This window comes from Palaemon carinicauda, chromosome 11, assembly GCF_036898095.1.
Source record: "Palaemon carinicauda isolate YSFRI2023 chromosome 11, ASM3689809v2, whole genome shotgun sequence".
Taxonomy (NCBI): domain Eukaryota; kingdom Metazoa; phylum Arthropoda; class Malacostraca; order Decapoda; family Palaemonidae; genus Palaemon; species Palaemon carinicauda.
The window spans coordinates 96645568-96661725 of record NC_090735.1 but is presented as its reverse complement, the minus strand read 5'-3'; the positions used below and the strand labels follow the sequence as shown (position 1 = coordinate 96661725).

General features: G+C 35.3%; 1 protein-coding gene across 1 annotated transcript in view; it reads left to right on the top strand.

Moving 5' to 3' along the window:
- The window catches only part of LOC137650101 (uro-adherence factor A-like), a 17648-nt gene extending 2630 nt beyond the window's left edge, over positions 1-15018 (top strand). Inside the window, exons 2-10 of the mRNA XM_068383208.1 lie at positions 3466-3649; positions 3847-4680; positions 4932-5372; positions 5496-5620; positions 5784-5901; positions 6170-6286; positions 7898-8023; positions 10599-11174; positions 12010-15018. Of these exons, the coding sequence (XP_068239309.1) occupies positions 3466-3649; positions 3847-4680; positions 4932-5372; positions 5496-5620; positions 5784-5901; positions 6170-6286; positions 7898-8023; positions 10599-11174; positions 12010-14510 (5022 nt within the window). The 3' untranslated portion in view covers positions 14511-15018. The remainder of the gene's footprint in view (positions 1-3465; positions 3650-3846; positions 4681-4931; positions 5373-5495; positions 5621-5783; positions 5902-6169; positions 6287-7897; positions 8024-10598; positions 11175-12009) is intronic.
- Positions 15019-16158: the final 1140 nt, after the last annotated feature.

The following is a 16158-nucleotide window of genomic DNA, read 5'->3' as shown; positions in this document are numbered from 1 at the left end:
CTTATGTATGCATAAACGACTGAGTTCCGTCAAGAAGGGAGTGTGTGTGTGTGGGGGGAGCTGTCCCATTTCTCTGCGACCACTTCTATGATGTTAACCTCGATGACCTGTCAGCGAACTAAGGCGCCATGAAGGCATTTCCTTAAGGTGGTAACGCCCATTTCATCTGAAGACGTGCCGCCCTTAAGAAGGGCTTTATAAGGACCTATTTCATCTGAAGACGTGCGTCCCATAAGAAGGGCTTTAAAAGGACCTATTTCATCTGAAGACGTGCGTCCCATAAGAAGGGCTTTAAAAGGACCTATTTCATCTGAAGACGTGCGTCCCTTAGGAAGGGCTTTAAAAGGACCTATTTCATCTGAAGACGTGCGTCCCTTAAGAAGGGCTTTAAAAGGACCTATTTCATCTGAAGACGTGCGTCCCATAAGAAGGGCTTTAAAAGGACCTATTTCATCTGAAGACGTGCGTCCCATAAGAAGGGCTTTAAAAGGACCTATTTCATCTGAAGACGTGCGTCCCATAAGAAGGGCTTTAAAAGGACCTATTTCATCTGAAGACGTGCGTCCCATAAGAAGGGCTTTAAAAGGACCTATTTCATCTGAAGACGTGCGTCCCATAAGAAGGGCTTTAAAAGGACCTATTTCATCTGAAGACGTGCGTCCCATAAGAAGGGCTTTAAAAGGACCTATTTCATCTGAAGACGTGCGTCCCTTAGGAAGGGCTTTAAAAGGACCTATTTCATCTGAAGACGTGCGTCCTTAAGAAGGGCTTTAAAAGGATTACTCGATAAAGTTGTCATTCACTATGGTTCTAACAGTCGCAGAAAATGTAGACTTTTTCAAACTATACGCAGGATTTTCTACAGGTATCTGCTCTGCATTTGTTAATTGCCGATTGCCTTGGCTTAATGGCAGCGCCAGTTACGCAATTAAGAGTGTGCACATACAAATATGAATTTCTTATGTACATCACATACATACATACATACGCACACACACACACGCATATATATATATATATATATACATATATATATACATATATATATATATATATATATTTGTTAATTTCCGTTTGCCTTTGCCTAATGGCACAGTGCCAGTTACGTGATTAATACTGTGCGCATACAAATGTGAATTTCTTATGTACATATCACATACATACATACACACACACACACACACACATATATATATATATATATATGTGTGTGTGTGTGTATATGTGTGTGTGCATATATATATATATATATATGTGTGTGTGTGTGTGTATGTGTGTGTGCATATATATATATATATATATATATCTATATATATATATATATATCTAAGGCATTTGACAAAATATGGCATGACAGCCTAAAATCTAAAATACTCCAATTGGAAACTACCAATAATAATTGGAAAAAGCTCCTCTCCAGCTACATTAAAGACAGAACTGCCAGAATACGAAGCAGAGATGGGAAACAGGGAGAAACACAGCATATATACCAACCACTAAACTATGCCTATGCAATGACATAACACAAGTAATAATGCATACTACAAATTCCAAAAGATTTTTGAAAATCAAAACAGAAAGAGAGATCAAAAGAATAAATGATTACGAAAACAAATGGAAAATAACCCAACAACAAACTCTTATCAGTATCAAAAAATAAACCAGCACCAATAACAGTAAACAACATAAATATTCCATTTAACAACGAAGTTTAAATCCTTGGTCTCTCTATCAAGGAACTGGCATAAGCTACCATATCAAACAAAAACTTCAATTGGCAAAACACAGAAAAGGAGCATTAAAACGTTTCAAACTATTGGCTATAAACATAAGAATAAATCTCTACAAATGCCTAATAAGACCTCTGTTTGAATATCCAATTACACCAATATGAACAATGGCTCAATCAAAGATGAAAACCCTACAAAGATTCCAAAATGGAAACATAAGAAACATACATGGCCTTAACCATAACAATAATAATAATAACCATAATAACATGAATGAAAACAACGGAACACTCCATAACATTATACAGTCTAGAACTAGTAAAAGTCAAGTACCACAGAAGAGCCACTCAAGGCTGGGAAAGATTCAAAATTATATACCCAGAACTTGCAACAACGAGTGAGGAAATATAGACACACAAAATGAGCATTCATGCTGGAAAAAGGGTAGTTCCTTTTAAAGCTCACGACGAACCAAATCAGAGTATTAAAATGAAACAAAAAGTATATAAACATACATAAATAAACAAGCTCCAGAAAATGAATAATCACGAAAACACAAGTCCCTCGGAGACTGGCTAGAGAACTCACCTCCGGAAGTCCACAAGGCATGATGTTGGCACAAAAAAAAAAAAAAAAACAACAACAAAGAGTTATTGGGTCTGCCCCAATCTTAAAGAGCTATTGGGTCTGCCCAATCTTTTCACCTTCCAACTGTACTTCATTTTAACACTTCCCTCCGATGCTTCCACTCCTAATTCCCCCCTCCCCTCCCCCACATATCCTATCCCCCTATACTGTAGCTGTGGCTGTGTATATATATATATATATATATGTGTGTGTGTGTGTGTGTGTATATATATATAATATATATATATACATATATATTTATATATATGTGTGTGTGTGTGTGTGTGTATGTGTATGATATATTGTGTGTGTACGTGTATGTATTTTTCTTTTATATTCCCTTTTCATTCTGACATCATGTCCTATTATCTCTCTCTCTCTCTCTCTCTCTCTCTCTCTCTCTAAGTCATCAAAGGAAAAAAAGTCGTTAAATACACATGATAAAACTTAAATTATTGATTTCTAGTGATATATTATTTGATAATTATTGTCATGGAGTCGTCATTTAGTGGTGAGATTTGTGTATTTTTAGATAGTGACAGTTAATACTGCTTTGTACATTAGAGGTTCAAGGTCTTATTAATTTTTTTTTTTTATGCTTTTTGATAGTAAATCATATGACATATCTCAGAGGAATTGACATTTTACTGATGAGTAAAACTAAGAATATAAATAAGGCAGGTAATAGGTAATGACACATTGAGAAAAATTATATATTAATAGACGGTTTCAGTCCTAAGTTAAAAATATTAAATCTCTCTCTCTCTCTCTCTCTCTCTCTCTCTCTCTCTCTCTTTGTATTGGTAAGCTGTTATAAGATTGGACAGTTCTTTCCTATTCTGGTGTTGGTAAAATATTAGGCATTTCTGCCGTTAAATTGTCATTAGTATATTACATTGTAATTTGTAGATGTACTTGTCATTCAGTTTATCTGTAGATTTTCTTATCCTTTTTTAATTACCCATTTGTTTCTTTCTATAGAAGGTAGGCAGGAATGGAAAACAATTACTAAAGCGCACTGAAAGGGCATTTTTTCTAAAGGTAGACAGAAATGAAAGATAATTACTAGAGCACGCTGTAATGGTAATTTTATTATTTACCCCAACAGGGAGATGATGCAGAGAACATGTGTGGTTCCACCCTGGAACCCGATCCAAGGTACCAGGGCTGTTGCTCGAACATTTTCCGTCCCGGGAAAGTCCTGAGAGACATCATCATCGGCTTCCTCGTCGTTTTGGCTATTGCTGTTGTCATTGCTGTTCTCTTCGTCGTCTGCTTCTACGTACTTCCAGGTAAAACACCATACGTTGCATCTTCTCTTTAGAAAGATGTTCCACTCCTCTCCTTACAATCATATTCAGATGAGTAAAACTTATCTTGAAAAAACTTATGGATTATTATTTGTTTTAAACTGGATAATGGATTATAAAAACAGATACTTGACGTACCTTGAAAACAATTTCTAATAAGAATTTCATCCTTTTTAAAGAAACAGAGTCGGCAGACAAACTGAAAGAGAGTGCTTTCGTAGGGAACCCCACAGAAGATGAATTGAATATCAATGATATCAATGAAGTTGAGCTGACAGATGAAACCCGGTATGACGTACGACCTGAAGTGGTCCTCGAAAATATCCGAAAGGATAAAGACCTGGATAACCACACTCATGAATCTGATCATCAGGAGGAGCATCACCACATGGGATCCACACATGGACCGGAACCAGAGCCGGAACCTGAGCCTGAACCAAAAAGTGTTGACCATGAACACATGCACAAAGATGAAGGAAGGTCTCAAGAGCACATGCCTGGTGAAGGAGAAGGTAAGATGTCCCAGGAAGATATGATGGGTCACAGTGAAATGCCTGAAAGCGAGATGACTAGTGAGCAAACGAAGGACGAAATGGGAATGCCACATGAACACATGCATGAGCACATCACAGCTGAAGGTAAAATGGAGGATGAACACTTGTTTGATGGAAGTGAAATGTCTCATGGACCCAAAATGCCTCATGGTCATGAGGTCAACGTAAGTGAAATGTCCCATGAGACCATGCACAAGGTAGATGCTCAACCTCACGACCATGCACACCCAGACCATCAAGAGCATGAGCATTCCGATCATCAAGATCATGAGCATTCCGATCATCAAGACCATGTGCATTCAGATCATCAAGATCATGAGCATTCAGATCATCAAGGTCATGGGCATATAAATCATCCTGACCACGTGCACACTGATATGGAAACGACAACAAAAATGGTTAGTGAACATACCGAAAAGGAACAACCCCATGAGCATACGATGGGACATGAACATGAAGGTGAGTTTATTTACTTTTCTACTACTTTATATCGTCAAGTTTCTTGAACCTTTATTTGCATGATTCAAACTGTTTTTATTTTCTTAGAGGAGATAAGTCACAGATATTTACGATAATTATGATAGTACTTCCTTCAATTATTTCAATGCAAACTAGGTACATTTCAAATGATTAGGTAAATAAATTACGTCAATAAGAGAAAAGTTTAGGAAAATCTTGACTAAAGAGGCATTGTATATTGATATCTACAGAAACCGCTTTTGTCCCATCAGCACCTGTCAATGAAGAGGCTCTGGAAGTTGTTGGTGCCCCAGCTTTGGAAACCACTCCAGAAATGCCAACAGAACGCACAGTTATTTCCGTAGCCAGTCCATCTGGTCCAGATGCTAAAGTTCAAATTCAGTCATCTGAATCGGAATTTACTGGATCCTCTCATTCCCCAGTATCCTTCGAAGGACGAATGGAAGATGGCGTACTACCTCCTCTCTTTGAAACCTTAGGCCCAAGGTTCAATGGATCAGGTCATTTTGCAAGTGTTGATGTTTTCCATAATGAAAATACAGAAATTGCTGCAGAAACTCAACCAGAAAAAGAGCCAATAGAGTTTGTTGTCCCCGAATTCAATATAGATGAGGTAACAGCCCCCATCTTGCCACATGATGAGGTGCTTTCAATGGAGCCAGCCACCGCAGGTATGCTTTATAGTACTTTACTACTGTGCTTTTTAATTATCATTAACTATTTCAAATTTAGATACTGTATATCAAGAATCAAGAAAACACGAATAGAGAAGTAATTTCTTTTCTTAATTCCAGGATCTTGCCGTAAACGCCACCTTGAGATGTGCAGTGATTTACCCTATGGGCTAACAGCCCTTCCAAATTGGGCTAATGACCAAACTGAGAAAGACCTAAATGAAAGTTCACTGCCATTCTTTAGAGTAAGCAGTCTGGTTTATAGCTATCATTTATAACAAGGAAATTTTGAATACCTTTTAATGAAAAGCCATTATTTTGTTGAAAAAGAATTATTTCTGCTTATCTTTGTTCTTTAGAAACTTGAAAGAAACAATGTTCCTGAACAACTCCTTTTTTTTCTTGCAGGATGTAATTGTGAGGTCAGGTTGTTCTCCAAGAGCCCGCCAGTATGCTTGTGGTATTCTAGAGCCACCATGCAAAAGTGATGGATCAATTGTTCCACCTTGTCGCACATTCTGTAGATGTAAGAATATTTCTTAATGCTTTAGATTTCATCATTATGTTGCATAATTATGAGTAAGGCTTATCTTCACCTATCAACTTAATATCTTTAATATTCAAACGGAAGTGTTTTTAAGAACCAGCAACAAACTTACAATCAACAATCTAGTGTTAATATTTTTTTTCAGATTTATGCTTTTGAATAATGTAAGTTTTTAAATTCTATTTATAGTTATTAATCAAAAATATGATTTCTCTATTAAAGTGGTCTGTCTACTGTATATTTGCAGCTGTAGCAGCAACTTGTCAAGAATTTGTCCTTTCTGCAGTCAGTTTACGCAATGTCTTTGATTGCGAGAAATTCCCAGACTCCACTGACCCATCTGTATGCTTTCATATGACTCAAGGTAAGAGAAGTGCAGTTATTTAAGAAGATAATACTTTTATCATTCTGTCCTTTGCTTACTGTAGTTTTACTCCGGCGTTCATTCTGTCATCTTGGTTTGTTCATTTTGGATTTCGTTTATGTTGCTTAGCTTTTCCTACAAGCCGCCCATTTTCCCTTCATACGCAGTTCCAATGTAATCAAATTCAGCTCTTTCTGATTTTTAGAGGGGTAGTTTCTTATGAAAAATGTTTTTTGTTTCTTTGCTTTTGGTTTCCTTTTGTTCCAAAGAATGAGTATTCAGTATTTTCTGCTCGGTTTCAAATCTATTGATTCTTTAAAAGAAATGCTGCTTTTTATAACATTTTTCTTATCCTAGTTACTGAATAGATATCACTTCAAGTCTTCAGTAATTGCGTGTTCAAATAATATTGCAAGAAAATATCAGTATAACGTAAAAATTGTGAAATAAAATTATCGCAATAAACTATTTTCTATTTATACAGTATATTCATAAACAGTATATACACACACACACACACACACACACACACACACATATATATATATATATATATATATATATATATATATATATATATATATATATATATAATATGTATATATAATATATATATATATATATATATATATATATATATATATATATATATATATATATATATGTATATATGGGTGTGTGTGCATATATATACATTTATACATATTTATGTACATATATTATATATATAATATATGTATATATATATATATATATATATATATATATATATATATATATATATATGTGTGTGTATATATATATATATAATACAGTATATATATACATATATATACATACAGTATATATATATATATATATATATATATATATATATATATATATATATATATATATATATATATATATATATATATATATACTGCGATAGTCCTGGAATAATTGCGGAAATGGTTAGGCAATGAATGACTTAAGGCAATTGCTAAGTTACTATAAATATTAGATGAATTAATATCGAACTAGTTTGGCGGAAGATTACAAAGGAAGCAATACCTTAACACTTACACGTTTGCCATAAATACTACATCACGAGACAGTTAACATTTGTAGTGTGTAGTACATTGGGTGGAGGTATTTGCAAATGCTTTTGGGACATATGTCACATCGTTTTGAACTTAAGCACACCTTTACAAGCATCGCAAATTACATGGACAGCCACAGTCAGTCACATGTGCATTAAGATAACACCAGCCACAAAAGTTTGAGGTTGCAAGGCACATCTTCACATCTGTTCAATTCAATAGCCTGCTTCTGTAATAAACAATTAAGCGGAACCAAGAGTCATGGTACTTGAGTGCATATTAATAGTGGATATTTTAAGCAGTTAACATTCAATAATCACTGCAAGATGGTTATTCCCTTTGCACATCATATTAAGGGTAGATCCATTTTTGACTAGACAGTATCTATTGGATACCAGACGAGGCAAAAATATTCTACTCCTAGTTGTTTTTCACTGGGATCCATCTACTATGATCATATTTGAGCAATTATCATACCAAATCACTAACTAATTGGTTGTGGGTATGACTCCGGTCATTATGGGTACAGAGCCTTGTATAGGGATGGAGCACCGGTGTGGCGACGGCCGGTGTGTGGCGAGGAGACTGGTCTGTGATGGCCTCCCAGACTGTGTAGACCAATCGGATGAGGCAACATGTCCAAATCATGTTCAAGGTCAGTCTTGAAGGCTGCCAGGTTCCTAATAGAATGCATAGGGTATCATCATGTGTGCTCATTGGATGTTCAAAAAATCATACCTGGTGACAGTTCTTGTAAAATGTTGTCGAATATCCCTTTTACCCCCAAAGGACGTAACTGGTACGTTTCACAAAAGCCATCCCTTTACCCCCATGGACGTACCGGTACGTCCTTGCAAAAAAATGCTATAATTTTTTTTTTCATATTTTTGATAATTTTTTGAGAAAATTCAGGTATTTTCCAAGAGAATGAGACCAACCTGACCTCTCTATGACAAAAATTAAGGCTGTTAGAGCAATTTAAAAAAATATACACCAAAATGTGCTGGGGAAAAAATAACCCCTTGGGGGTTAAGGGTTGGAAATTTCCAAATAGCCTAGGAGTAAAAGGGTTAAGTTATGTAAATCACCTAATGATAGCCTAAAGTTGTATAAGAAATTCAGATGACATCCAGTGAGAATGCTTCAGCATCCCTAAACAAAAAAGAATAGATACTGTAGGAAACGGCTTTACTGCAAGTTTACTTCCCCCTAAAACCGTCGATCCTAGTTTGTTACTAAGACGCATCTCTTTGAAAACAGTTTTCTATTCTTCAACACGCTTGAATGCAGCATGAAATTTTCTTCTATTGCAGAAGTTTCGCTCCAATTCTGATATTCTGATTTGTCTACAAGCTCCATTTCCATCATGCTCAAATCTATTAAATATCACGCTGTTGTTGCATGGTATACTTTCTATAAAATACTTGAAAAACTGTAATTGAATCCTTAAAAATTACGGATTCTGTTTGGAATGTGGTATCTTTGGAAAAACATTTGTCTTAAAAGGGAATCTTGTCACATCATTGCCTTGAATTGTACTTTCTGAATTTCTGTCATATCTATTTGTCTCCTCTTGCACAACGATTTGAAGTTTCCACTCTTATCTGGGGAACAAGCTGTTCTATACATATTCTTCAATCCTTAATTATTTCTTAGATGACTGTTTTTGTAACTCTACCCTCTTCTGAAGGTTTTGTTATTTCCTTTATTTTCCTTTCAAATTCATGAATGCATATCCGAACGTAGTCATTCTAATATTCTGATGACTTAGTCGTTACCTTTTATTATTATCTTTATCATTGTTTTTCAATATTAAAAGAGACTCTTTTCTTGATTAATATTTTTTCATAAATTATCAAAATTACAATTAAAGTACTGTATCCTTTTTATATTTACAGTTCTCATAGTTAGAAAAAAATGAAATTTAATAGAAATTTTACAGAGACAAATTATGTTGTCAGGTCCCCGCTGAGATCTTTTAATTGCTTGACTAACTTGATTTGTTGTGGTTATATTGCGTCCTAATGCTCTAAGCCTTAATCTGCGCGCAGATCACAAAGGTCAAGCATGTGCTGTTACATCAATCTAGGAAGATCCATCTGAATCATTAAATTTTCTTCGAATATTAAGAATTCAGTTTCTTGGACGAAAAAGAATGTGTTTAATGTATCTAAAATATTAAATGATAATGTCCAGCTACCGTAGATATAGAGTAAAGCAGGCCTACCTCCATTACCAGGAGGTAGGCTACACATTATTGATATTAACATAGTGTTTACTAATCCCATGCCAAACACTAGCTTGAAAGATGTACTTTAACATTTTTGATAAGATATAAATCATCCATGTCCGCAGAAAGATTAAACTCCATTGATTCTTTAGGACAGATAATGATCCATAACTATTCCCTAGATTAATGGAATGCCAAATACCAGACCTTTATAACTCATTTAGCAACAGATAGCCAATAAAGACCAAACATGCCAAATTGGTCAAGTAGCCAGAAGATCAAGCCAGAAGTTGTTAGAAAAGTGTTTGCTTCTTAAAATTTCTATTTACCTTTATGCAGTAGACAGTAGACCTTGCAGAACTTGAGAAATTTTAAGATTTATTGCACAGTTAAAGGGTTCCATTTAATAATTCACTTTAATAAGCCAGATTGTTCTTGACAGTGGGTGTTTTTTTTTTTACTGAATATTTGTACTTTAAAGAAATCAAAACAGGTCAACAATATAAAACTTACTCATAAGTCCAAGAAATTGAATCATCTTAGAATAATTTTGTATTGTCCCTAATCTTTTAAATTAAATATATTTATATTATACATTATTATATATAAAAGATTTTGATCACAGTACTCATTCAAGATATAGTACATGCAGAAATTATGAGTGTTTAGTTAAGTGTCGGATATGCATGAACACCAAATGTCTCATGTGATAATGGTATTGCATGAAAAAAAATCCAATAAGTAAAATATGCTGACTTTCTGAATAATATTTAGATTATAGATTTTAGAATTGATTATAGCTTCCTTCACAAAAGTCCTTGCATCATTTATCATGTTCACTGAGTATTTTCAAAGCACTGTCATTAATAGTATTAGATCTTTGTGATACATAGAAAACCTTAAAAACCTTTCTTTCAAAGCAGTATCCATAATGATAGCTGACTAGATGTCACTAATTATCACTAGCATGATTGAGAATGTTATTACTAACCTAACACAGCTCCTGGAGATGAAGTATTGGTAGAGGGTTCGCGTCCTGTTCCTGGCATCCCTATTGAACAGGATCGGTCATCCTCCCCTGTTCTGGAACTGTCACCTAAGGAGTCCCCAATATCAGCTCTTCCTGCCCTTCTGGTTGAAGAAAACCAAACTGAACCTGCACTTGTAGATGAGATATTACCAATTAACACAGAAGAGATTATCGCCACAACTGAAGAATATCCTGCTGAAAATGTTGAAGTGGCAGAAGAAGATTCCCTCCTCCATTTCCCATTGACGACAGAAGCAGTTGATGTACACGAGGAGCCATCCTTCTCAGAAGCTTTGTTTAGTTCTGAAACAGAAGTAGTACCAACAGAAGAGTTTGTCACAACGGAAACTCCTCTATCAGCAGCTGATGTTGCTGAATCTAAGAGCATGGATGGAGACCTTGTCTCTTCAAGTGCACCTGCTGTCCTTTGCGATCATGAGAATTTCTTGTGTTACGATGGAGAAAAGTGTGTTGCACGCTCAGCTGTGTGTGATGGTTTACAACATTGCACTGATGGCTCTGATGAATCTAATTGTACAGATACTGGTGAGTGATAAATTCCTTCTCATAGAGTCAACGTGTAAGTCTTCGTATCTCATTGTTCCCATTGAAAGTACAGCTGACTTATCAACAGAGATCCGTGGGATGTTTCATTGGTGACTAGACCTTGAGTTGACAAATAGGGTACTGCTGGAAATATACGTGACTTAAATAAACATTCAAATCCTCTCTCTCTCTCTCTCTCTCTCTCTCTCTCTCTCTCTCTCTCTCTCTCTCTCTCTCTCTCTCTCTCTCTCTCTCTGTGGCATTTCCTGATTTTTTTCTTTATCTAATTTTAGTATTGCATGCCTTGTTTTCATAAAAACTAAAATTTCCAAGAAAATATACTGTACTAGTCAAGCAACTGTAGTTATTTCAAGCAAATTTTTCTCAAAGCATGAACTATTTTATTCTAGGTTATCAATAATGAATTAAGTAGCTGACCTGCCACTATCTTTAAAAACTGTTTATCATCAATCATTAGTTTTAAGGAGTTACTGTCGTGCATCTACTGTAGTCCCAAGTAACTATAGCTTTTGTATTGTAATTTTTTTATTATCAAATAAATGCTTTTAACACTTTACCCATTCTAGCATTGCAAAACATGAGTTGCTAACTAACATCTTTTGCTTAAGTAACAATAGATGGACAATAAGTTTATGTATAAAATCTAGCCAACCACAGCTGACATGTTGACATGTTCCTTTTTTGTTTAAGATTAGACATGACAATTAGACTTACTACATTGAATTTATATAACTCTAGAACATTAAAAAACTAATGCATTCTTGAAAAGATTAGAATATCCTTAGTAATGAAATTTTACATTTACACAAATCAGGATGCTTCAGTTGTGCGACAACCACCCTCTGTATTCCAAACTCATGGCTTTGCGACGGCACAGACGACTGTCTAGACAACAGTGATGAAGTCAATTGTGATGTGGACCTTCCCTCTGACGGGGAACTTTCTTCTTTAAACATTCATACAACTGGAGAACAGCTGGAAGGCTTAGCACCAATAGGTCATTTCCCATTCCCAGGAGGATATCAGTCTAATTCCTTTCAAAACACTTTTGATATAAGCTCAGAAAACATTAGTTCTGATAACGAAGCTAATGCATATGGAAAGAACTGGCCAGAAGAAGGTAGTAATGAACCTTACGAAGAGGACAGAGGCTATCAAATTGAAGATAGTGAAGGAGTTTACTCTAGCAGTGAAAGCATTAATAATTTTGCATATGCTGATCCAAATGAGCAACTATTTGCAATGAATGATGCTCAAGAAATTTTACCACCAAATCATAAGCAAGCAGAACAGTATGAGCAGTTTTCAGAAGAGAGCTATATCCATCATCATCCAGGTGATGCGAGATCACCTAAAGAGTTTCCTGTTGAAGATAGTGTCGTAAGTCTTTCAAATAATGCAGATGATGATTTAAAAGAAAATCATGAATCAAGCTCAGAAACCTTAGTTGAAGACGAAAACTATGCTTTACCATCAGACCATCAAAGTGAACATGGTCAACAAACATTTGCTGAGTCATTCTCACAAGAAAGTTTGCTTCCACATTCTGTAGAAACAATAATCGATGATGCATCTCAGAATCAACAAGAAGAAGAGCTTCAGTATATTTCTTCCTCTGAAGATTATAATACGGATGATGCTACTGCTATAGATTATTATGAAGATGATAGTCAGCCACTATCAGAAGAACAGCCTTCAGATAGCAGTTCTTACTACTATGATGAGATATCAGCGGCCAACCCAGAAGACTCATATCCTGAATCTGATGAAGAAATTACTCAAGTTCCTTTTATAAAAGATTCCGGTTTTGTTGCTGAATACTTAGGTGTAGATGACCCATGGGTAGATCAAGATGACGCAGAGGCTGACATAATGTATCCTTCTAGTGAATATCAGCAGACAAGTTCAGTCTCAGACTCTCATACATTCACAGATGATCTTCATCAGAATAGTTATCAAATAAATAGTATGGAAAATGAACAAACAGAAAATATATATTCTTTAGAAAACCATGAAGCATTTAATGATCAGAGTTTGCCTTCTCAAAATCATGATCAAGCAGCTTCTCCTATCAATCCAACAGAACAGGAAACACAGGGACTGTTACCTACTGAGGAACAACAGCCCCCTGAGGTGAACTCTTCAACTGAAGAACAAAATGTCCAAGAAAGTCCTTCATTTTATCAAAATGAGCCTTCATCTATTAAAAACGTACCAGAACTCTTACAAACTTATGAACAACATTCATTAGAAAGTTATTCATCAGATGAAATGGGTGCATCGAGAGAAAATAATTCCGACCGTCAAGGAGACTCATCTTTAGAAGAAATCAAGAATTCAAATGTACATGGGCAATTACAGGAAATTCAAGAATTACCTCAAGAGGTAAAAACTGAGGAAGTAATGATTGATTCTGTAATATCCCATAATGAGAGTGACATTCAGGAGAAAGAAATAAGCCTTTCGTCTAATGATACATTAGGCAAAGATATTACCACATCAACAACAGATGCCCCAGCAGAAACAACAACATCAGAGACCCCTTACAGGCAAAGGGGTTACAATCGTTTCTATAGCAATCGTCGGCCAACTCGACCTACCTTCAATAGATATACCACAGAAAAAACAACATATGTTACTGAACCATCAGATTCAAGTATAAGTTCAACATCTGCAGTCCCAGTGACAAACTTTAGATCTCGTTTTCAGCAATGGCGAACATCCCGGATTCCTGGTCAATCCTCTTATGAATCGATGAGAACAAAGGCACTGAGGGAGAGATTCCGTGGAAATTCTAGGACAAACATTAACCAAGATCCAGCAGACAGCACTGCAGAAAGTTCAAACCAGCAAGCCTCTTACCAAAGGCCTGTGACACGTCGCACATCCGGTATTCAAACTTCTCGGATATCAGTCCCACAAAATCATTTCTATCAGGAAGAATTTCTTAAAGAAAGTGCTGTAGTTCCTGAAACAGAAATAGAGGAAGCCTTAGATCAAACACCACCACTGATTGAACCAGTTGTCTTTCCTGAAAATCCAGACCCTCAAAATTTTCAAAATGTGGATCCAAATGAAACTATTGAATATAGCATAAGTGATCCTTCTGAGACTTATGGTGTTCCTGCTGACATTAATGACTCCAGACTCCATCTAGACCAATCATCACAGACTTACAACTTCGAGTACCAGACAGATCCCCGACTTCTGGAATACAGACGAGACACTTCTGAGTATGACCTTGCACATAACCATTCGCCCATATACCTTCCATATTCCCCCGTTCAGTATGCTAAAGGTAACTTACAAAACTAGACGAATATCCCCGGGGTCTCAAGATGGTCTACTTACTTCAAGTATGTATATATGTGTTTTTCTTGTAATTTGGAATGCCAGTGCATATATATTACTGCATGATCAGCTCTTCGTCACAACTGTCTTTTCTAGGAAACATAAAAAGAGAAAATTAGTTGTAATAAACACATATTTTGGCATGAAGAAGTCTCAAATTACTATCGTTGCATGAATGGTATTCATCTATGAATCACAGACACCCCAAAATGATCTAAATTTTAATATTTCACCATAATTACAGAAGCTTTTATTGCCTCGTCTTCGTTTTGGATTTAAGAGGGGTTGATTGATGAATAATAAGTCTGACTTTTATATGATTCCAAGATTAAGCGAGGGATTTTTCAAAGTGAAAAGTGTTATCAACCTATGAAGATTCATTTATTTTTCAGCTTTCAAAGATTAATTTACAACACATATTAGCTAAACAAGCATATTTTCCCTTAAAAGAAATAAAACTTAACAACTGTGTGTAACAAATTCTCATTTTTACAGGTTTTGCTCCTGTAGTCTCATCCACAAACGTTGCTCCTGTTGAGCCAGAGTCCCAGACAAGCTTCCCCGAAGATATGATGAACTTTGAGGTGACCACCCTTACCGAGGGAGCCTTTGATGAAATGACAGAGTCCTTCGGAGGGGAAACCACCATTCCTTCTTCAGAATGTCCAGAACTACAGTGCCTCGATGGCACTTGCCTGGCACTCAATCAGTTGAATGACGGCGTGAGCGACTGTCCCGACGGTACTGATGAACAGGTCACTGATACTTTCCTTTAAAGCCTGATTGAAGAGATCCTTGGAGTGGGATTCTTCCTGCTCGGGATTCTTGTCATCATTTTGTCTCACAGAAGCTTGAGCAATCCCACATCAATTGTAATCATAACTAGAACTGAAATTATTTGAGGATATCAAAGTCTCTTTTGAAAGGTGATCATAATGTCCAAGAAAGTTAAGAGCATACCATCACAGTAGATGTAGTTACAATACCATATATATATATATATATATATATATATATATATATATATATATATATATATATATATATATATATATATATGTATATATATAATGTATGTATGTATGTATGTATGTATGTATGTATGTATGTATGTATGTATGTATGTATGTATGTATATATATATATATATATATATATATATATATATATATATATATATATATATATACATATATATACATGAGGTATTATATATCCAGAAATTTTATCATTCAGTAAATAATAAACAAACAGTTGTTCAATGGTCAATGTGTCCTCATACAAGGTGACAGAAAATTGGTAAATGTTCAAACATTTCTTGGAAAAGGGAAGCCATTTATCCGTGATCGTTAAAAATTGTAAATCAATCTAGTGTGATGAAATTTTTAAGCCAGTCCGTCCACAGTTTGTTGTACACCAACTCATATATGTGTATATAAGTAATTATTACTTATATCGACATATATTGAAGTGTATACACATAAATACACATATGTAGCGTATATATACATGCATATCTATATGTAGATGTATAAATGCACTATATATATGAACTTATCTTAATAGTCATTGTAATTGTACACATATTCTTTATTAGTGATACAAATGTCCA